This window comes from Pinus tabuliformis, chromosome 6 (genome assembly GCF_031772625.1).
Source record: "Pinus tabuliformis cultivar Carrire ecotype Pingquan chromosome 6, CPIR1, whole genome shotgun sequence".
NCBI classification, from domain to species: Eukaryota; Viridiplantae; Streptophyta; class Pinopsida; order Pinales; family Pinaceae; genus Pinus; species Pinus tabuliformis.
Window position 1 is genome coordinate 1,585,379,483 of NC_142292.1, and position 24,947 is coordinate 1,585,404,429.

A 24,947-nucleotide genomic window follows, 5' to 3' on the forward strand; every position below is an offset into this window, starting at 1 on the left:
CAGTTCTCCAGCAGCTGGGACGCAGATCAGAGAGAGGCCATTCCTTTGCTATTCTGAGTGTATTTCTTCACTTGCCTTGTGCAAGTCGAGGTTCCATCTTTATGATCACCTCCTATACTCATTCTATTGCTCAGTATAATAAAATGGCTTAGCATTTCTCTCTGCATTTCTTGAGTATCTGCTTATATTTCACGTTTATATTATTATATATTGCACCACTGTTATTTTATCATTTGAGCTTTCCGGTTATTATATCATTTATATGTATTTGGTTGGAGTCTACTGGGGTTTTGGAGAATATCTCTGAAATGGGATATTACATCATCAAGAAATCCATATCATCAATAGATCCATATCATCATGAAGTATATATCAACTATGGCATCAAGGAGTCCCTGTCATCATATCATCAAGGAATTCAAATCAAAGAGTCCATATCATCAAAGAGTTGACCTAGGGCCTTGTTATCATGAAAACAACATCATCAAGAAATTCACATCATCAAAGGAATCATCGAGGAGTCCATATCGTTATTAGCAAGGAATGAGGGTTTCTTCTTTCAGCAGAAGCAAGCTTAGGGTTTTTCCATAAGCTCTAGCTACATATATGACTTTCAACAAAACACAATAACATTCTATCCTTAGTTGGCTAGAAGTTAGAACCATCAACAATAAGTTAGTACGTTCACCAAACCCAATAACAACACTATCATCTGCACATTTTGTCTTTATACATTAGCACCAACAGCTATACGGGGAATCAATTCTTATAACCCTAGCAAGCATACAATGATATGCAATTTTATTCATTCATCAAGACCCATTAGGGTTATATGGCAGCAATACAACAAGAGCGTCTCTTGCTTAACAGTAGTTTAGAATAGAAACAAACAAATCAATACCCTCAACTTTCAAACCTTCTTTAGCTGCCATAAGATCAAGAATCTCGGTCTGCAATATAGAATGTCATTTCCGGGTAATGACCTACACATCGGCAAATACTTGTGCACAAGTATTAGATCAACAAGGAAAACATATCATAATCATGTGACTAATATATTTGTAGAAAATTTGAGTATTCAGGCTAGGGTTTGAATAAAACCCTAACAATCCTCAAAGTTTACAAGCTTCTAAAGCATCACTAACATTTACAACCTAAAAGGTTATTGCATACTACTAGGGGCAATGAATCTCATTGTATCCATCCAAAGAGAAATCAATCTTGTAGATCCATTCACAACCAACAATATACTTTTCTTTGGGGAAGGAAAACAAACTCGTTGAATCCTTTTAACATGAACTTCCTCATGAATCACAAGAAGCCAAGATTTTCCCACAAGAGAAAAAATTTGCCCAATATCTATTGCTACAAAATTTCTGAAATTCTGACACATCACCTACTACTTCATGCAAGAAACCTTGCTTACTGCAAGAAATGAAAATGCACTATGGGGAAACAAAGACCTTAAAAATGTCTAACATTGAGCTTACTGTCAGGCACAAGAAACCACTTCAATCCAAAAACCTGTGATTCAAGGTGACAGGTTTCCTTTATCTTTGCAACATAACTAAGTGACCATACCTCACTGCAGCTCAGATGACTAATGAAACAAGGCCACAAAATACTTTGATAGAAGTTCAGATTTTGATACAATCCTGAAGTCGGCCTTATGGCAGTGCTTGTCCCTATATAAATACTTGAGACTTAGGACCTCAATCCATAACTCAAATCCCAATCTGATATTGTCACACCCTTACTAACACAGTTATATAGAGCTCAACGATCAGCCTTGACGCATGGGATTTGTTTTAAGTCAACGAATTTGATCTAGCTCGGATTTGCTTTCAATCATGTCAAAGTTCCATAGAATTGGCACAAACCTGGATTACATACCCTTGTTACAGTAACTTGGTCCTTTCATCATTCAGAGCTTACTTCAAACTTTACCTCAGAAATTTGGAAGCTTGAACCTTAGATAGAAGAAGCCAACTTCTAGATCTCAACCTACCAATCTGATGCAAGAAGTCACTCTCAGGTCATTATTATACTAGGTCTAGACCTAGCAAATAAGATCATATATAATTAGATCAGAACAAAGGACAAGACTTAGATCATGATTAGAATATCGCCATAGAGGATCCCACTCAGGGTCTCAGTCTAGAGATGATCAGTAAGTGATCATTACCAGGATGGGCTAGTGACCTCATGTTCTATTGCAGTAGCCTATGACTCAGATCACGGAAGTTAGTTCTGAACTTCATAATACAGTGACATGGATTCAGATTTCCATAGGACCATAGATTCAGTCCTCCACATAGAAAAAACTTCCATGAGGACATAAACTAGGTCCTATGTTGTAGCATGAGATTGATCCTCTTCAAACATATAAATTCGGGCCTCATAAAATTTGGGTCAAGAAACAATTGATTCAACCTTGGAATTTTGGATCTTCAATAATAGCTCAGAGACTCAGATTCTCAGATCACAATGGAGACATTTAGACTTGAACCATATTGCCATATATTTTGAAGCCTTCTCCTTAGATGGCTTTGCAGAGACCAGATCTATAAGATTATCAAAGGAGGACAAGTGAGGTCCTTTATATGATGCCTCTTGAGGGGAAGGTCATAGCCTTAGTACTTAAAATATGCCCAGAGTCTCACAGAAATAGAGATATATACTTGACATGAATAGAGGCAAAGGAGTCTTAATTATAACATGGAGGCACATCTCAGATTACATCGTATGACAAGAGGATTAGGAGGCCTTGATTATTTCAGATGGTTGTAACAAAAATAAGCCTTAAAGAATAAGTCTTAGAGCTTGCATGCCTCAACTCCTTTGAATGAGCTTGGAACCTTGTTTGAACAAAGATATAGGAGGATCCAAAAGTCTCTTTCTTGAAGGACGAGGCACCTTAGATTTTGCAGATTTGAAGGCCAAAGATCATTTGAGGACAACAAGGGGATAAAAGGTCTAATGGCTGAGACCCTTGTATAAGAAGGCCTAAGGACCTTCGCATTAGGACCTCAAAAAACTCGTACATACCTTAAGGATAAATTAGAGACTCAGCCTTAGAATTCTTGGTCTCATTCAGACTGCTCTTCGATGAAGGTTCTTCAATGCCCCTCCAGCTATGATACCATGTTGATTTTAACTAGGGCATTGCTAGAATTAATTTTCTTTAATAGTTTGCAGCTTCAAATGATCATTATTAATTTTCATCTAACATTAAGCAGTTAATCATCCATTAAATCATGAAAGAGAAGTAAAATAAACGATGAAACCATGACACAAGAGACACAGAAATTAGGCCTGACACCAGGGAAAAACCCACAAGGGGAAAAGCCAGAAACTCTTCCTTATGAGAGAGAGAGAGAGTTTCAAGATACATCAATACATTAGAGACATCATCAAGATAACCAAATCAATACCCAAGAATAAGAGATATCCCAAGCCAAGTCCCATAGCCCTTCTCTAAATTTTTGACCTCTTTTCTCCTAAAATTCATCTTCCTTTCCTTCCACAGAACTTGCTGGAGTAGACAGAAAAATGTGTGAAACGAATTGCCCAAGCGAGGAGGAGAGAGTTACACATATACAGTCTTCTCAAGGGATCCAATGGGTGCCTCAAAGGGGATTGTAGGGTTTGAAAGTCCAGTGGTATGAGGACACTGTTTTACACCCACATTTATTTGTTTATTATTGTTGTTGAATAATGAGAAGTGTAGAGACCATTGTTTCCTGAAGTTTTATGGTACCTGTGAAATTTTATATCTAAAACGGTTGTGTTTACTCTAATTGGCTAAGAAGTTGGAAGTTGTTTGCGTGACTCTGACCATGCTGATATACTTAATGAAGAAGATAGAAGGAAAGGCTTATTTAAGGCTAAGCACATAATCTGCTCTCTATGGGATTCTAAACATAGGCGTTTATTGTTTTCTCATAATCACTTCATTTACTATTGGAAGAAATCCACGAGAGCACTAATTTTCATCTTTGTGTAATTTCAAATTCTTTCTTGATCATCCTACAACCAAAATTTCACTGTCAGTTCGATGTTGCCACAATCATAAGTATGTTCTTGCAACCTCAACTAAGAAATGACATTAGTAAGGGGTTGAAGTTTATTCCCTTAACTAATCACTTTCAAGACTCACTCTCTCTATATAGAGCATCTACGTTGATATAAACATTAAGTGCAAATCCAAGCAAATAAATAAAATAAAAATAGAACATCATTTGTAAAATGCAACAAATTAACCAGTCTAAAATTGGATTGCATAATACTTATAGTTATATGAGACAAATGAATTGAATAGATAGCACCTGAAGGTATCTCAATCTCCGTTGAAAAAGGAGAACAAAACAAGCATTCCATAAAACAAGAGCATCACAATGCAACCTTTATTTTTGATAAGACAATACGCGTTCTCGTGATCCGAATGTTTAAACAGAGAATGTTCCATACTTGTTAGACGAAGTCTATTGAGGGTCAATGGTCCAAACCAGGTTAGGATTGTTAGAATCCAGACGACCTGGATCTACTCCTTGAATCTACTTTATGCTGTAATTGCACCGAGCAGTGCAGCGAAAAATCAATTGTTACTTCAGTGGATAAAAATAAAAGTTCTCCATGTTCACAACCTTGCGTGGAAAACAGCATGTCCAGTTAACTGCTAGTGTAAAAAGCCATGTTGCCGAATAGGGATCTCAAAGGCTGACATTTTTTTCCCTTGAGCAAATCCATTGTGATCAATGGTTACTTGAGAGATATCTTGCTCAATACAAGCTTTAATTATCTCTTCTCCAACATGCCGTGCAGCATCCTGATATTTATTAGAATCATTTAACATGTTAAGAAACTCTAGCATAACAGAGGAATACTTAAGTAGAAATGACATTTCAGCATATCTGGAATCTTTTAATCATATGATAGATGAAGGTGCTAACAGTAAAGGCCTTAAATTCAACCTCAATGACCAAAACATTCGTAAGAAAGCCGATTCCAATATGAAACAAGATTGTTGGCGAACATATAAACAGGCTGCATTTTCGATAGATTGAAAATTAGCAAAATCATGAAATCAGCATTTGGCATGCATCTACCCCATGCCAAATGGAATGTCTTAAATGAAAACCAAATAATTTTAGAAGTATTTCTACACAACTGCATAATTTTATTGCATAACAATCTTTATTAGACTATATGGTCTATTTAACAAAGCAGTAATTTTAACCATGCATCGTCTTTCATGCTAAAGTAAATGTCCTTAATGATTGGATGTAAGGGGTTGTGTATATAATGCTTTCCTGCAAATGCATTTATCCAACTTTCCATTATCTTGATATATCTACCTTTAACTATGCTAATTTTTTTGCCATTATATTTTTGACATATGATCATCCTGTTAAGTTGTCATGAAACAGCAAATCCTATCGAAAAGGGAAAATGCCATTTCTTTGGATAATTCAACAACTGAAGGGTCAAGCTTGTGTATTGAAAGTATTTGATAAAGGGCCAAATAGCCAAATGACATACAAGCATTATGAAATAATCTTCACAGAACAGATATATGATACAGGATCATTCAGAATTTAAGAGGACCTTTCACAAAAAGATATGCACAAAATGTAAAACAATAGAGAAAAATCCATGTCTAAAATGATCATTGACTGTATCGAATGGCATTGGTAGAAGTATGGTGCTCCAGATAACCATAAACCAATACTATAGCTCTATTTCTGCATTAAGAAACTAGCAAAGAATACAAAAGGTCATAAAGGCAAAGTTTTCTTGTTACTTTACAAAACATTGAAGAAAGGAGTCAATCAAATCAAACAAAGAGGAGCTAAAACTCCCTGTGAGATTATTGTTGAAGAGACAAAAAACCCCTAATATATTTTAGTTCTTGACTAGAAGCAGTAAATAGACAACTAGAGGATGGCCTAAACAACATTATGTACATGTGCAGAACACAACCAAAGGACACCTCCCAGTGCTAAGAGTAAAGACTACATCCAAGTCAATATGGGTTTGCAGTTCCTACACTTCATTTTGATCTAAGATAGAATTAGGAGTTATACTGGCAAGACTAACAATAATAAATTTCTAGTAATTGGTTCATGTGGAACAAAATTTTTGTGAAGGAATGCACAAGTGAACTTGGAGTGATGTGAACAGGAAGAACACATTGAGATGTTGCTTCAGTATGGATCATACTTTGATTCCCTGGATAAGCAAGTAGCAAACTTTCACTGTAGTTGTGGCTGATGAAGCACATTGAGATTAGACATCACTATACTAGGGATATGGTGTAGAGGGGAGCAATGAGGCTCTAGCATAGAGGGAGCAATGAAGCTCTAATAGTGATTTGTTGTGGAATTAAAGCAATGAGGCTTCAGTTGATGAGAAAGTTGTTAACATTCTCACCAAGCCTTTGCCAAAAGGGAAGTTCTTGGTCTTCAGAGAGTAGCCTGGAGTTGTGGAGAAAGTATCCCTTCCGGGAAGGGATCTTGGCTGATCACAAACACTAAGCTCTGGGAGCTCTTGGGGTTGAGAGAACTGTGGGCAATAGGATGTGTATGATCCTTACCAGAAATTGTAAGTGGTATCTCCCCTATTGTCAAAGTAGGGCATGTTTGATCCTTGTCTCTTGTGGCAAGTGTGTATCTCCCCCTACTATCAAGCATGGGACTTGACCGAGTATACCTGTTAATTTTAGGTGTGTTCTATGCTTAGAGCAATTTATTTCAATTTTACAGTTAGCTCAATATCTTTTCTAGATTAGCAATCACATTAGCATTAAAGTAAATTGCAGATAGAACATAAACATAGATCGTAGAAGACAAGCCAAGACAAGAGGACACAAGATGTGGCGCTAGCCAGGGACAAACCCCAATGTGGGGAAACCCTTGATCAATTCTTCTTATATGTTCTTCAATAGTTCAGTAGAGAGAGAGAGAGAGAGAGAGAGATAGTACATTTACAACAAAAGTCAACACTTTTACTTATAACAGCATAGATCATCTCTAAGAAGACGATACATGAGGTAGTTGAAGACATGTTGCTTCAACTAATTCTCCAAAGTGACTCCATCACATATCATTGTGCTGCACCTCGTCATCATGCTGCACCTCACTGTGCTGCATCGTGTTGCACCCATCATCATTATGTTGGACCTCATTACCATGTTGCACACATCATATTGTTGCACCTTATGTTGCACCTTTTGATACTGCAACATCTTGTTGTACCTTATCATCTTGTTGCACATACCGATGCTGCCTCATCCTGTACCTTATTGTGCCCATCATGTTGCATCTCATTGTAGCATTTAATATCATTGTACTATACTAGCAAGTGCTTCACACTACATGCTACACTTCACATTGTCATGATGCCCATCATTGTGCTGTAGCATTTCACATCATGCTGCCCCTTATCACAATGATGTCAGTGCTCATACTGTTGCATCATGATTGCTTGTTGTCCCATGCAAGCACCATGTCCTTGTTGTCCCATCTATCATGCTCCACCATGATTGCATTTTTTGTAACTTGTTGTTGTTGCTGTCCCATTGTAAGCATTGTTGTGCTTGCACTTCTGGTTAGGGCATGTGCCACTGCCCTTAACCCAACACACAGCAAGACTAGCCCTCTAAATGACTGTGGCCTAGTCAAGGTAGAGTGTTGCCTCCTCATGTTGTTGTTCTGTGCATATGGCAGCCTCTCAAGTCTGCACGCACCCTAACAGCCCTCCAAAACAGTGAATCCTTACCTCTTGCTACCCTCAACCAATCCACAATTCTTCTTTCCTAACTCAGCCTCCATGCAAGTGTGAACAGTCCTCAAAATACATCCACTGCACCTTCAGCAACTCGACCTTCAACCACAAATTTCTCCCACGTTGTTCACGTTGTCCCAAAATCTCCTCGGCCTCCTTTACAGCAACTCGGTCCTCCAAAAGACCCATGACTTTGTTGCGGCTAAGACCTATTTGGGCAGCGTATAGGTGTCTGCAATTAGGGCTCTTTCTATCACTGCGTCTAGGGTTAGATCTCCCCTCTAGGACTGCGGCTAGGGCATCCTCCTTAGGACTACGTTTTCCTTGCTAGGGCATCATCTCTAGGGCAGCTCCCTTAGTCTCCTTTCCTCCTGCGTCTAGGGCTTCATCATCTAGATTTCTCTTGCCACTAAAACCCAGAACAAGTGGAGAGAAATCAAGAGTGAAGTGTGTGTAGAAATGACTATCAAGTCACCTCCTTTTATACTAAAACATTGAGCACATGTGTGGGTTATTTGTCGCTGGCCAACCTTGACGTATTGTCTTATAACACAAATAAATTCATAACTCCATGAATACTTATCGAAAACAGATGATCTTTAGATCAATCCTACACCTCTCAATGAGAGGAGTCCAAAATATCATCTGCCATGAAGTTTGGCTCTAGTTGCCAATTTTAACAAAACCCAGTGTACATCCTACCCACAAGTTGGGCTTGTTGGGATTGCCACTCATCTGGCCAATGAGTGAGGAGACATAGGTTGGAAGATCTTTACCTATGGCAGATGCATCTGATAAATTGATCTCCCTAAGTCTAAGATGTATGGTATTCAAACCACTTGATCACTAAGGATCAAGTTGGGTGACATAGGGTTGGAAGATCCTTATCATTATAATAAGTTTGGTATCCCCTATTATCGAAGATATAGGGTTGGAATATCTTTACCCTAGTGGTAAATTGAATCTTGCCTATTATCTAGATGGATTTTTTATCAACCAATTGGACATAGGGTTGGAATATCCTTATCATTTTGATAAGTTTTGGTCTCCCCTATTGTCTTTGATATAGGGTTGGAAGATCTTTACCCTAGTGGTAAATTGATCTCCCCTATGATGATTCTTCTTCTTTGGATTGAGACATCATTGTTCAGTTGAGATGAAGGTCATGGAACTTGACCTAGAGACCAATAGGGTTTGGAGGATCATTGCCCTTGAGGTAAATCAATCTACCCTATTGTCAGTTGTGGATTATTCTTCTTTTATGAGACAAGATGAGACATGATGCAGCAGACATGTACATCTGAGATGAGACACATGGTACAAATGGAAAGACCTCCCTAGCTGAGAGGGAGTGTTGAAAATTGGGGCAACTATGGGATGAATTTCCCATGAAAAACCCATCCACCCCAAAAGAAGCCCATCTCGCCCCAAAGGAGAATTCAAATTGAATAGAGAAATATTATTATTAATGTGTTGGACACTCCTCTCATTATTATTAATGTGGCACAAATTTCATGGGCAAACAATCATTAATGGCGTGTGGTAAAATATATTATTAAAAGCAAAATTTGAATTTATGTTTCCCTCCTTTTACAAGTCGGCCTCACCATGTCGGCTTGCCCCCATGGTCATGTCTTTTCGCTCAAAGGAACAACTATAAATTGGCCATCTATCCTTCCATTTTGGCACCAGGGAACTCGAATCTTTTGGGAGTATCTTTCTGAGGTAGTCGCGGGCCTTGGGAAGCCTAGCCGAAATAAAGAGGAGGATTATTCTTTGTAGTTTTTGTCTGGACAGGTTCTAGGATACTAGTCAAAGTGTAAAGGACTAGCTCTGGGCTAAAATTATGTGCATACATTGGTCTAATTTCAGAGATTTGGCTGCAAGGTCTTATTGTGCTTTTGGAAGGGGCCGAGACCTATGCTACTTGTTTTGGGGGGGTCGAGAGCCTAACAAAGAGTTGAACCATGGTTGCAGGACCTTTGACATATAGCATATATGTAGAATGATTTGGAGGCCAAATTTGTGGGTTTATCATGGATTGTATAGGTGCCCTACCTAGGGTCGAGCTATCTCAAGAAATAGTCTCAGAGCCAAGCCCTAATTAAGTTGATCTAAGGTCTTATATAGCAAGCAAATCAAGGCCAAGTTACCTTAAAGGTCAATGCAGAAGGATGGGACTTGTAGAAGAGGAATAACGCAGGGTTAAGGATGTTTTGAGGACAAGTCTGTTAGTTTTTGTAGCATTAGATGTGTTCTAGCCACGAAAATTTGTGGAGAGGCTAGAATACATGAGATCCCCAGAACCTAGAAATCGTTTCTAGAAATTCCACCTAGAAGTATCTCAATTAGATTATTAACCGGTTTTTAAATATTTCCTAAGTATAAACTTAAGGAATATGGTTAATTAATCAGAATTAATTGAGATAAAGTGAGAATCATCTAGAAACTCACACGGATCTACTTCTTTAAGACCAAGGATGAGGTCTTTGATCGTTTCAGAAAGTTTAAAGCTCTTGTGGAGAATGCAACAAGGAAGAAGATCAAGGTGCTTCACTCAGATAATGGTGGAGAACATATTGATAAAGACTTCACGGATTTCTGTGCGAAGGAAGGCATCAAGAGAGAATGGATAGCTCCATATAATCCACGGTAGAATGGTGTAGTGGAGCGGAAAAATAGAACCATTGTTGGAGCTGCAAAGGCCATGTTATATGAGCAAGATCTACCCAGATTTTTATGGGCGAAAGCATGTAACACGGCAGTGTATATTCAGAACAGGACTCCTCATAGAGCATTGGGGAAGAAAACGCCAGAAGGAGTCTTCACAAGGAAGAAGCCAAAAGTTACCCACTTCAAAACTTTTGGCAGCATTGCTTATTGCCACGTGTCAGATGATAAATGGACTAAACTAGATCAGGCTACAGAGAAGGGGTTCTTCGTTGGGTACAGCGAAACCTCAAAGGCATTCAGAATCTACATTCCTAGCAATAGGAAGATAGTAGTAAGGCGAGACGTGAAGTTCATGGAGGATCGAGCTTTCAGGAGATCTCATGAGATGCCTGTAGGTGATCAAAATCAGTTAGCAAAAGCTACTTTAGTCCAACAGCAGGGGCAGTCAATGGGATAGGCAGGAGGACAGTCACAACTTACAAGGGTCAAGTACTTTGACTAGCACCAGTATTTCCTCAAGTGCAGGAAATCTAGGGAATTTCAGTAGATGGAGCAACAAAGGCAGGATGAGGAGGAGCTCGCAGAACCTCCCACGACTAGTGGTCAAGCCAGCAGGGAGGTTCATCAGACATTAAGAGATGCAGAGGATTTTACTGGAACTCCTAAGACGAGCAAGAGACAACGCTGACAGCCTAACAGGTACTAAGCATTGGTGGCTCAAGTTACAAAACCTTCCATCTTTCAGGAGGTCACACAGCATCAGGTGTGGGTAGATGCCATGGTAGAAGAATATAGCTCTATCATGACAAATGATGTTTGGGAGGTGGTGCCAAGGGAGGAAGACAGATCAATTGTAGGTTCGAGATGGATCTATAAGATCAAACATGCGGCAGATTGCAGTGTCGAAAAGTACAAGGCTAGGTTTGTGACAAAGAGGTGTGCACAAAAAGAAGGGATAGATTATGAGGAGACCTTCGCCCCAGTTGTCAGATTCACTTTTATTCGGTCAGTTATATCTCTAGCAGCTCAGATGGGATGGTAGAATCACCAGATGGACATCAAGATAGCCTTTTTGAACGAGGTGATAGAGGAAGAAGTGTACATAGAACAACAAAAGGGCTTTGAGACTCATGAGAGGCGCACGCATGTGTGCAAATTGAAGAAAGCTCTATACAGACTCAAGCAGGCTCCTAGGGCATGGTATGGTAGAATTGACACCTACTTGCAGCAGATGGGATTCGTCAAGAGTGACACAGATCCCAACCTTTACTATTTGATGGTAGAGGGTGAGCCTCTCATTCTAGTTTTGTATGTGGATGATCTCTTTTTGACAGGATCATCAGGGCTCATAGAGGACTACAAGAGGAACCTGGCAGCAGAATTTGACATGAAGGATTTGGGGTTGATGCACTATTTCCTAGGATTGGAAGTGTGGCAGAAGGATGGGGAGATCTTCCTTGGGCAAGGAAGATACGCTACAGATATTCTGAAGAGGTTTAGAATGCAGGATTGTAGACACATGTCTACGCCCATGATTACCAACTAGAAGAAGATAGATGCATCAGATCACAAGGATGTCGACCCCACCTTGTATAGACAACTCATTGGGTCTCTCATATATCTAGTCAACAGTAGGTTAGATATCTGCTTCGTAGTCAATACCCTTAGTTAGTTCATGGTAGAACCGAAAAGGGTACATTGGGCAACAACGAAGCATATTCTGAGATATATTTGCGGCACAATCAAGTATGGGTTGAAATATACTCGAGGAGATGACATCAGACTTTGTGGGTACACAGATCCAGAGTGGGCAAGGAGTTCAATGGACAGGAAAAGTACCTTCGAGTACTACTTCAGTGTTGGATCAGGGATGGTTTCTTGGTGTAGCAAGAAGCAGAAGTCAATAGCAATGAGCTCTACAGAAGCAGAGTATATGGCAGTCAGCATAGCTATGTGGGAAGCTTTATGGCTTCGGAAGCTTCTAGTAAGCTTGTTCAAGCAGAGGATGGAGGCGACCAGTGTTTATTGTGATAATCAAAGTTGCATAAAGCTCTCTGAAAATCTAGTGTTTCAGGACAGGTCGAAGCACATCGATATTCGACGTCACTTCATCAGAGATTGATTACAACGTGGAGCATTTCAGCTACAATATGTTCCCACAAAAGAGCAGGTTGCAGATATACTCATGAAAGCTCTAGGGTGAGCTAAGTTCATATAATTTAGAGAACAAATGGGTATGGTGGAGAACCTGTTTTAGTTTCAGGGACAGGCTATTTTGGATACTTCTCAGTTGCAGCAACAGCAGATGAGAGTGAGTTGAAATGCAGATGCAGTGTTGGCAATTATTCAGCAAGGTCAACAACAACATAGATGCAGTAGATATCAAAGTTGCACAGTGGTTGGTGGGCAACATGATTAGACATCAACAACGTGACAGGAGATGATGCAGAGATAGAGTACTGCTACATGGTGTGCAGTAGCACTATAACACATTTCTCACTAAGAGGGAGTGTTAGTTTTTGTAGCATCGAATGTGTTCTAGCCGCAAAATTTTGTGGAGAGGCTAGAATACATGAGATCTCCAAAACTCAGAAATCGTTTTTGGAATTTCCACCTAGAAGTATCTCAATTAGATTATTAACCGATTTTTAAATATTTCCTAAGTATAAACTTAGTGAATATGGTTAATTAATCAAAATTAATTGAGATAAGGTGAGAATCATCTAGAAACTCACACGGATCGATCCAAAGATGATCCTAGCCATTGATTAAGCTTTAATCTTGGTCGTTGGTGCTCCAACAGAGGATTATAAGAGGAGGTCGACGTGGTGATGGAGAACACATACAGTGAAGATACTCAGTTTCCCCGGCAGTTTGATTTTCTCAAAAGCAACAACTCAGCAGAGAAGATAGAGCCAAAGGGTGAGTAGCAGGTGGAAGAGGACGACAATAGGATTTCGGGAGGAAGATTTCTAGTTCTTGGAAGCGGCGAAAGAAGGAAGATAGAAGTCACTAGAGGGCCAGTGTAAGCTCTATGCACAGAGTGACGTAGGGAGCTCAGTGCAAAGGGTGACGCAGGGAGTTCGGAGGCAGAAAATAGCTATGGGGTGAGAGAAAATTCTCACGATATTTTTGCCAATATTTTCCTCGGATTAGATTACCAGCTGGGCATCTAAATTATCGTACTCAGAATCGTTGTTGAATATTAATAATAAAACCTTCATCTGCTGCACCAGTTTTCCCAAGTTGGCTTTTTTATAGGGACAATTGTCCAAAAATAACTGTGTCAAAATTATTGTGTGTGTGCTAGAATTTCTCAGGTTCTAGTATTTTATTTTCCGCAATATTTTTATGGTGAAAATTGCAGCTGTGATTTTATTCGTTATTTGTCGTAGCAAATAAATTGCCTAATTAATTATTGAGTTAGAAGAATAATTTCCAATATCTGCAATAGATAAATTTTCACAAAGTCTTGAACTACTGGATGCCCTAACCAGGGGCCAAAATCTTCAGGTATATGTACAAGAGCAAAGGAGTATTTTAGAGCAAGATCAAGATGTCCCAAAGGTATGTGTCTACCTCTTTTATGATGATGAATGGTAGATGTTATAAGTTCAATTTCGATAGATTGTAGGGTTGGTTAGAAGAGCCCTTAGCGCAGTCCCTTGTGAAGGGAAATATAAGTCCTTAGAACAGTGATATATGACAGAGACATATGGCAGAAATTCCTATGTTGATGATTGTGACATATGAGCAGCAATCTTCAGTCATACATATGTATATGACAGTATTGGATGGCATTATCTCTTGTGTATATCACAGAGTTAGATAGTATTATCTCCTGTTGATATGACAGCGTTTGATAGTATGTTTGATATTGATATGACATCATGTGATAGTATATATGATCTTGACATGACAGTGACCTTGTTGTATGGAAATGATAGTAACCTCGATGTGACAATGACCTTGATATGATACTTTATGTATGGCAGTATATCTTTGATGTACGGTTGTGTCTTTATACAACAAGGATCTATGACAGTTGTGACAGTGCCTCAATGATAGATGTAACAGTGTATGACAGTGATGCTTATGAATATGGCGTATATGACATTGATGCTTATATGTTCACAATGCTACTTGAGGCGGAAATCTATGCTATCTTATAGTGAGTTGAAGGCAGCCCTATCAGAGGTCTTGTAAATGCCTCCTTGTCAGATTTGTCTTCTACTATCTTATGAGGATCTAGTAAGATCCAGGATTGGCCCTACGTCTCAGCTTAGCATTTGATGAATATCTAAGAAGAAGAATTTGGGTTTACCCCTTGTGGGGTTTTGCCATGGTCTCTGACGTAAATCCTGGTGTCTCTATTGTGTACGCTTTTCTTCTATTGTTCCTTATTGTTCTGCTATATTGTTGATGTTATTGTTCTTTCTACATAATTGCTAAATGATGATATGATGTTATGGGGTGAATGCAATGTGAAAATGCTCAAAAAGTTTAAAAATGCAATTATCTATAGCAGAGAACACACTAGCCTTAAAAATTAACAGTAATGACTGGTGCAAATGGTGGAGGGGCTGGCATATAATCATCATCAAGCAAATGTGTAGGGCTGCTTGTTGTCTGGCTGTCCAAATAGGAGAAAAACTTTCTCCTAGGGGGTTACCCATTTTGGTGGGTAACAATGTCTACAAAGCTTGCAGCAAGGGGGGATTGGAGTCTCCTATAGGTTGGTGCCTACAAAGTTTTGTAAGAGTAAGTTGGTCCCTATAAAGTTTGTATCAATAGGTTGGTGCCTACAAAGTTTGTAAGAGTAGGTTGGTCCCTATAAAGTTTGTATCAATAGGTTGGTGCCTACGAAAATCTATTATATCTTATGTTCCATATGTAAGATTGTTTGGTTATGATTCACGAATGTTTAAATAAGTAGAAAATTGTCTTATATTGATTCACCCCCCCACACCAGTATAAGAGTGAATCCAACAGTTGAAATGATGGTAATCTTCAATTGTGGTTAACAAACATTATGGCTAAGTACCCTCATTATTATATTATTAGGATATGGTTTGAAAGCCAACTTAGTCAACATTATTTTATATTATTCTAGATGGCTAATGTTGGCCTAGGGATTTATGCGGGTCCATAAACCCCTCATGGTGGAAGGAGACAAGTCTTTTGTACTATCATCTCAAATAAATTAGAAGAGTCGAAGGTTATAGTGTGAACATATGAATACCAAGATGAGGTAAGCAATTTTCTAAATTCTAAATGACATTTGCAAACATGCTAGCTGCATGAGACATTAGCTAACTTTAAGGAATATGAGGAAAAGTATAGGACCTCACAAAAGGAGGGCATCTAAATTCACTATTTTTAAGTTTTAACATCGAGTGGAGGTTTTTTCCTAGTTCGATGGTAATAATTTTAAACATGTGAACCCCAACATGAGTTGAGCATTTTCTAATTCTGAACGACATTTGTAAAGATGCTACCTGCAGCAGAGCTTAGGTAACTCTAAGGAAGATGAGAAAATATATGAGACTTCATCAAAAGAAGGCATCTGAATTTACTCTAAAAGGAATATAGGATGGCAGATCCATTTATATAGAGTGCTTTTAACATAAACTGAAAGGATCTTTTCATAATTCCAAGAGCTTGTTACTGAAAGTGTTTTCAATAATGTTTTTTTCCTACATCGTTGGCATGTCTGGACAGTGACCCATCCATTGAAAAGCCTAGCACCATTTGATCAACAGAAAATTCAAGAAACAGTTATCAGGAAATCTTGTCATAGATATGGATCTACCGTAAGAATGACAAGAATACTCACAACAGTATTGCATGGCTGATTACCATGTATAGATTCCTGCGCAGTGGATGCAAAAGCCAGTGTCTTCTTTTTTGAGTCATCAACCAATTGAGCATACAAGTGCTTGCTGGAACAAAAAATTGAAAGCCTTGGCTTCTGAGCTGTTCCATTAAACTTCAACCAGAAAGAAGCATGTCATAAGAGGTAACAAATGACAAATAGTAAAGGACAGGCACTAAAGTTAATTTTAATACATACAGCCAAAGGCTAATGTGAATTGAAGCATCAGAAATATCAGTACAAAAGTTTAAAGCTACCTCACAATTTCAACCATTAATAACAAACAAAAATGATGAAGAAACTTCATAATGAGACATGAAGGCCCACAATAGTGATCTGAAAAATGATGAAGAAACTTCGTAATGAGATATGAGGGCCCACAATAGTGGTCTGATAGTGATTCTTCTTAAACATCTAGATAATTGTTGGTCTGGTAGATATCTAATAGGGCCTACCCATTACCTCCAAACATAATGACTACATCTTGATCACTGTTCATCAATTCAGCAAGATGACAATTCTGATGTGATTTAGAAAGACAATCACTGGAGAGAAAATGGCAAACATGTTTTTCAAGCATGTTTGTGTGACTGAGAGACTTCTTCGTTCCATCATTTTAGACAAGGACAACGGATTCCTCAGTTATTTTTCAAATGCACTTTAGTCTCTCTTGGACACTAAGCTAAAAAATATAAGGCATTTCAAGTGCAAACAGACAGACAAACTGAGGTGGTACACTGAACTGTAGTTCAGTTTCTGAGAACCTACAGTCTGACATCCGATTTTGGGATGAAAAATTGCTGGATAGAAATGTGGGATCCCAAAATCGCCATCAGAAACTTGTTTGGGATTTAAACCTCAAGCACCCACTGAGTATTGTAGAGCAAAGTTCATTGCCAAAAACCTGACAAGAAGAAACTGCATCTACCGGCTGAAAAGACTGCCAAACACCTCTGGATAATGCATCAACAAGTGTAAGAAATGCTGCAAAAAACTCAGCAGGGGTACAAAAATGGTGTAACAAGCACCAAGTCAAGCACAAGTTCGAAGTAGGACATCAAGTTTGGCTACATAGGGCACAAGAACAATCCAAGGAGAAGAATCTGAAGTTGAGAGTTGTTAGAGATGAAATGCCCTTTTCATCTGGGAGCCTTGCTCTACTAAAATAAGAAGTGGGTAGTTCTAGAAGTGTATGGAAAATTTAGAGGGGAAACAAATTCAAGTTATCCTATTTTTGGCTAGAGGATAATAGTTATCCTCAGCTGTCCAATTTTAGAACAAATTTTGTAATGTGAGTTTGTTTCTGTGGAATACAAAGAGAGAATAACTCATATGTGAGAATTGATATGTTGCATGAGTTTTTGGAATGTGGGAACGTTGGGAACTTGGGTACAGGTGTCGGTAACGGCTAGAGGTTTCCCCAAAATTTACAGGAAACGGCTTAGGGAGTGGTAGTATTATATAATATTAAAAAAAAAACAAAACAAAAAACAAAAAAAAAATTAATTATATAATTTATATAATAATCAAAATTAATATTGAATCAAAATATTCAAATATTGAAATCAATTTAAATATATAAATAATAAATAAATAATCTCTTTTATATATAAATATATTCTTTGGGTGCCTCTCTCCCTGAGTCTCTCCCTTTTATATATATAAAATATTAAAATGTCAAGTTCATTATGACACATGACGAGTCTTTGAAACAATCTGGCTTAAAAATACAAAAGAACAGTTTTACATATGTTTCTTTAGTTATTCTTAAGAGAAAAAGTAAAGCAACTCTAATGTTTAAGCATTGACTGCGACATACAATATGCACACACAATATTCTGCGATATATATACATAAACAACAAAAGAAATACTCATCAGCATGACATCCCAGATATTGCCCTTACATCGAGGTGCCACACGCTTCCTTAACCCATCAAGAGATTGTCTTTGGCCTTTCTCCCTGCGAAGGTTTCAACTTAGGCTCATGTTTTGTTTGCAGTTCAGCGTATTTCTCTATAGCCTTTGTATTCCCCAACCCTAAGGAATGCCAAAACTCCAAAAAAAATAGTCTTCAAAGCTCCTGGAACTTTCCCAAGCTCCCATTGCAGCTCCCGCTGAAAGGGGACGTTCCCATACAGTTCCAAAGCTCCCAGGAGTGCGGGAACCATTGGAACGGGTTTCCCAACTCTTGGGAGTGGTTCCCGTGTAACAGAGGAGAATTGTCTTGCCACGAATTTGTGATATCAAAACACAACATGTTATGAGAGAGAATGAAAGAGATAGATTAATGTTCACTAACAGCCAAAATAGGTAAATGGAAATTAACAATACAGCAAATAAAAATACCAAAAAAGAAGTGCTCAAAGCATCTCCTCCCTAAATCTAGACAAGAAAGTAAATAAAAAGAATAATATCCAAAGTTTTAACAAAATGGAGGAGGATACATAATGCAGAAACCCTCTGCGATAGAGTACAACTTTGAAGATAGATATGGTCAAAAGAAGCGATGCCATTGAAGAAATGGAGCTGTTAAGATCACTAGTGCTAAAACACAAGAGTTATCATTGATCTCCATCAGGTCATCATAGGAGTGGCACGAACTAAGAGTTAATGGCGCTACCCTAAGAAGTGACGAAGAGTTATGCTCCAAAGCTCTTCTAACAATCAAAGGTCAATGAACATGTTGAAGTTTCTAAGTTTACTTAGTTAGAAACCCTCCATGCACTTTATCTGATTTATTCCTACCTACTTGTTATTTTTCTTAACAAGTTATTTACAATGTAAATACTGAAAATAAACACTAGTGCATGCTCAACATATTACAGATCAACAACTAAAAGAAACAGAAACAAACACACCATATGACACCATTATTTTTGGACCAATGTCCCCAGAAAAACCCAATGCGAGAAAATTGGTGCAGCCATCTGAGGGTTTTCTTATTAAGCAAAATCAGAGTACAATCTGGGTGCTGAAACTGGCCTACCCAACAAAGAATTTCCTTGGCAGTAATACCTCCCAGTTTCTGACAAATCTCCTGGCTGAAAGCCCGGATAATCCTTCCGGCAGCTACTCAGCACCAATCTGCCGCAGAAACCTTAGCGTCAACCTCTCTCTAGACTGCGTCAACCCCTCTCTGCCCCACGCTAGCCCTGTGTCACCCCGGATACGTCTGCGTTAGCCTTAAGAGGACCTGCATCAGCCCTCTTGCCCTCTACGTCAGTAATGCTGGCCTCTCTGAGGCTCTGCGCAGTAAGCCCTGGCTGGCTCTGCGTCACTCTCCACGGCTACTGCGCTGCTCTCCTAGCACTATCTCTGCCTCTTTGTCTCTCTGTACTCAAATGCCCCTCAGCTGCATCTCTCGATCACTAATTCTATCTCTCTTAAAAAACCCCACTCTAGAGAATAGAATGATTGATCACTCTGGTGTTTTCTCTAAGTGACCCTCAAGCCTCCTCTTATACTTTTCTCGTTGACATATCAACGACCGAGATTAAGTCCCTAATCAACGACTAAGGTTAGATATGGCTTGATCCATGTCTTTTGGACCATTCTAACACAGTTTCATATTAATACACATTAATATGTTATTTTCCCTAAGTTTAGACTTAGGGACTCCATTAAAAATATTAACTATTTTAATATCTCCTGAACTGTTTAGAATCTGCCCAAACCCTTTCTGGGTATTGGAGATCTCATGTTCCCCAACCTCTCCACCAAATTCTGTGACTAGAGCACATCCGATGCTACCCCAAATCAACACTCCCTCTTAGCGAGGATTGTGCTCTAGCAATACTCCTCACTGAGTATTACTTTGATCATTCGGCATCGGTCCCTGTGTTGATGCTAGGCTGCTGCCCACCATCCTCTGCGCTGGTATATTCTATAGTGCTGCCTATGGTTCTCCCACTCCCACTGTTGCATCTGTACGATAACTCCCTCTGCATCCGTGTTATTGCTAGTCCTTTCTCCCAACACTGCATCCGCACTGCACCTCCTCTCATCATGTTGCATTGTGTTTCCCACTGTTGCACTACAACTCAGTTACTGAGAAGTAAGTAACTGATCTCCCAATCTGACCTCCCTATTGGGCTAGAGACACCCACTGATGCTAAAGTTGCCTCTGTCGCTGACAAGTGATCCCTCTCTGACCTTTGCACTGCTGCAACATCTCCCTACATCTCGCATCGTTGCACACCTCTCTGTGCCATCCTGCACTGGTGCAACACTCCTGTGCCTCTCGCACTGCTGCAACCTGGTAGCCTCGCGCTGTCTCGGGACTCCTGTACTATAGCTCTCTCTGCTGCTCCATCTGCATCCATCTCTACCCGACTCAACCAATCCTGCTACTCTTTGGGGCTCCCATAGCAAGGTCTAATCCAAGAGGTTGGGCACCTCGAGGATCTTGCCCCTCATCACCTGTAGTCCGCCTAACTACAGCTCAATGTCTCCCCACTTCTGCTCAAGTGGCGCATTTGCACTCATGGCATAGTCATCATTTGTCAAACTTCCTTCTCTGTCCTTGCTGGCGCTACCTTAGTCTTGGAATACTCTCCCTTACTCTTCTTCCTTGGACAATGGGTCGCATAATGACCCAGCTCCCCACAGTGGAAGCACTTGATCTTGGAGAGCTCCTTCTTCTTCCTCTTTTCCTGCTTTCCCTCAGATGCTAGGGCAACATCTTCTTCCTCCTACTTGACTCTGATCCTGTTATGTTATGGTATGTTCTATGCTTATAGCAGTTTACTTCTTTTTATTATTATTATCCACAGATTAGCAATCACATATGCACAAAGTAAAGTGCAGATAGAACATTAAACGATCGACAGAAAACAAGCCAAGACAAGAGACACAAGATGTGGTGGCTAGCCAGGGACAAACCCCACAATGTGTGGGGAAACCCTTTGATCAAATCTTCTTTTATCTTCAATAATTTAGCAGAGAGAAATAGTACAATAAATCTGATTTATATCAGCAGTAGCAAACCCTAGATCAGTAGCATCAGCATTAGCGGCTTCATCATCAAAACTAGGGCAGTTGATATCTCACAAACCGACCGTCGGATCGGCTTGATTCCACCACCAAAAGTTGCAGCCTTTAGAGGAGGTTCAGATGAACCTACAACGCAGTTCAGATGAGGAGATCTTCTGGTCCACGCAGGTCAAACTTCACTTCTGCAGTTGCAGCTTCAGTTTCAGTAGCTTCCTTCAAACTAGGGCAATCGATATCTCGCAAAACGACCGTCGGATCGACTTGATTCCACCACCAAAAGTTGCAGCCTTCAGAGGAGGTTCAGATGAACCTACAGCGTAGTTTAGATGAGGAGATCTTTTGGTCCACGCAGGTCAAACTTCACTTCTGCAGTTGCAGCTTCAGTTTCAGTCAGTGTTCCACGGGGACGCGTCCCCCAGGGTGGGGTGCGCGCACCCCTCGTACCCCACGCACCCGGGACGGGGAGACTCTTGGGGGTGCGTTTCCCCACGTCCCCCTTTTGGGGAGACTCGGGGAGACGCAAGGGGGTGCGTTTCCCCAATGTGGGAGACTCGACTCCCCGAAAGGGGTACTTCTGGGCGTCCCCCCCAAAAATGGGGTTCTTCTGGGCGTCCCCCCGAAAATGGGGTTCTTCTGGGCGTCCCCCTTCATTTTTGTCTAATTACCCTTTATAAACCAAAAAAAAAATAAAAAAAATGAAAATTAATTTATTAAAAAAACATAAAAAATAAAAATAAACTAAATTAACAATTACAAATAAAAAATTACATGAACAAGTTAGGGTTAACTCCACTTTTCAAGTTTTCATTCTACCGCCATTCATATGCTCTTACCTCAACGCATTTTTTTCTTCCATCTGCTCTCACTGCGCCCACGAGAGCTTCAGCGCATCCTCACTCTTCTCCACGCAGCGGCTTGCTGTTAGCACTTAGCAGTCGTTGCCCAACAGGTGTTGGCAAAACAGAATTAGCTAAGGCTCTTGCATCCTATTTATTTAATACTGATGAAGCTCTAGTGAGGATTGACATGAGTGAATACATGGAGAAGCATGCAGTTTCAAGGCTAATTGGAGCACCACCAGGGTATGTGGGTTATGAAGAAGGGGGACAGTTGACTGAGTCTATACGTAGAAGGCCTTATGCAATTATTATGTTTGATGAAATTGAGAAGGCACATACAGATGCCTTCAATATTCTACTTCAGATTTTAGATGACGGAAGGGTCACTGATTCTCAGGGTCGAACTGTAAGCTTCACCAACACTGTCATTATTATGACTTCAAACATTGGTTCTCAGTACATTCTAAGTAGGCTTGATGATGAACCTGGCTCAAAAGAGGAACTGTATGAGAGAATGAAGAACAAGGTTATGGAAGTGGCTCAAACGACATTCCGCCCTGAGTTCATGAATCGCATTGATGAGTATATTGTTTTCCAACCTCTAGACCGTGAACAAATTAAGAGCATTGTAAGATTACAGGTATGTGGTTCATCTATCGTCATTCTTTTAGTGAAAACCAAAGCGAAATAGCGGAGGTTGGTCAGATATATTAGAAGTTAATTTATTTATAACTTTTTGATTTAATCATATAGAAACAACTGTTTGGAATATATGTTAGTTTCAGTTATTATTTTGGTTTTCAATGTAAATTATAGAATGATGATTGATGAATGATAATTGATATGGATCAATGTACATTGTATTTGAATATTTGAATTTCATATTGAATTTTATTATTGAATCTTATGGTATTGAATCTTGATGAATTAGCATTATTGAACAATGAATATGAACATGAAAATTTCAAAATTATATACATATATATAAATTTATAATATATATAATTAAAAATTATATTATATATACCTCGACGTCTCCCCGTCTCCTCTAAATTTCCCTAAAATTTCAGGGTTCTCCCACACGTCCCCTTTGTGCGTCTCCCCGCACCCGCGTCTCCCTGTCCCGGAGACTTGGTGGAACATTGGTTTCAGCAGCTTCCTTCAAACTAGGGCAGTCGATATCTCACAAACTGTCCGTCGGATCGACTTGATTCCACCACCAAAAGTTGCAGCCTTCAGAGGAGGTTCAGATGGACCTACAGCGCAAATCAGAAGAGAAGGTTTGATCTTCCACGCTGGTCAAAGTTTGGATCTGCAATTGCAACTTCAGTTTCAGCAGCTTCTGGCTTCACATGTGTGAGAGAGAGACCCTTTTCTGCGCAGTAGAGAAGAGACTCTTTTCTGCACAGTAGAGAGAGAGAGATGCGATGAGATGATTGAGTGCAAATGAGGAAAAGTCCTCTTGTATTTATACACAACTGTTGATGTTTGAACAGATGCGACTGTTGGGCTTCTAAGCCTACATGAGTTGTAGGTCGGCTTGATAATAATTCCATAATCAAAATAAATTCATATCTCCATGAATACTTATCGGAATCGGATAATCTTTAGATCAATCCTACACCTATCGACGAGAAGAATCTAATGAACATATTATCAGCCATGAATAAGATGACCCACATGAAGTTTGGCCCTAGTTGCCAATTTCAACAGATCCCCTTGCTGCTGCTACCTGTCTTCGACTGCCGTTTGATCTCTTCCTGGCAAAGAGAAGCCTACATCTTGTCCCAAGGTAGGAGAGTCCCTCTGCCCAGTATACTCTGGAAAAATACCTCCCAGTCTTCTGAGACAGCATTCAGGGTTGTCCTCACCATCAACTCCTGATCCAGTGTCGCTTCTATAGCAGTCAACTGATCTTGGATCTCATTCAGTCCTCCAAGGAAGGTGTCGATCGGTTCTCCCTTCTTCATCTGATACGACCTCAACTGATTCTCAAGTTGCATTCTTCTCTGCATAGAAGTATGCTGGTAAAATTTCTTGAGAGCCTCCCACATCTCAAATGTCATTTCCTTCTCGGCTACGTGTGGTACTACATGATCCTTGACCCTGTCAAGGATGATGCTCTTGGCCCTCGCCATTGCCTCCTCATACCTGTCGTTATCATTGAGGTCAATTGGGATAGCTATTACCTCAAGGCAAAGTTCTTGACACAATTTTTGTCAAGTACGGATAAGATTCTGGCCTTCCAGACTTCAAAGTTCGACGCTCCATCTAGTCTATCCTGGTCTCTTACTCTGTGTAGTGCCATGATGCTCCTTTACTTCCCTCCTGGAAGTTCTCTGTTCGACTCATCTGAGTCTCTACTTCTCGTCTGGAAGTTCTCTTCTGGACTCCCTCTGAGTCCTGATTTCCCTCCTAGAAATCCTTTTGCCGCTGTCGAGATGCCCCCTACTCTGATCATCTTGTGCAACCACACCATTGATCTGGGTTCCTCGGCTAGAAACCCTTAGTAGCAGCTCCTCTGGCCTTGCTCTGTCAGGTACTATTCTGACTACAGTACCTCAACAGCTCCACTCTGCAATATTCCCATAGCCTTCTAAACCCCAGCAACCTGAAGGTGAGAGCTCCTAGGCACTGCACAATCCCGGCACCAGCAACTTGGCCTCCTCAGCCAACTGCGTCAGCCTTCTCAGCTATTGTGTGGCTCTGCGTGAGACTCCCTTTGCCTTCCTTAGCTTCTGCAATGCCTCTTCTCGGCTCACCCTTGGTGACGCATGCACT

General features: G+C 39.9%; 1 protein-coding gene and 1 pseudogene across 3 annotated transcripts in view; one reads left to right on the forward strand and one right to left on the reverse strand.

Annotated features, from left to right (window-relative positions):
* Positions 1-4,379: 4,379 nt before the first annotated feature.
* Positions 4,380-24,947, reverse strand: part of LOC149264867 (uncharacterized) — a 207,562-nt gene continuing 186,994 nt past the window's right edge. Inside the window, exons 3-5 of one of the 3 annotated variants that reach the window (XM_089390719.1) lie at positions 16,295-16,447; positions 4,974-5,046; positions 4,609-4,828 (exon numbers count right to left, since the gene is read on the reverse strand). In XM_089390719.1, coding sequence (XP_089246845.1) covers positions 4,975-5,046; positions 16,295-16,447 — 225 coding nt within the window. In that variant the 3' untranslated portion in view covers positions 4,609-4,828; position 4,974. Of the gene's footprint in view, positions 4,829-4,973; positions 5,047-16,294; positions 16,448-24,947 lie in introns of all 3 variants that reach the window. The other 2 variants (XM_089390723.1, XM_089390713.1) reach the window with 2 other exon arrangements.
* On the forward strand, positions 22,096-22,857 carry LOC149264868 (chaperone protein ClpB3, chloroplastic pseudogene; annotated as a pseudogene).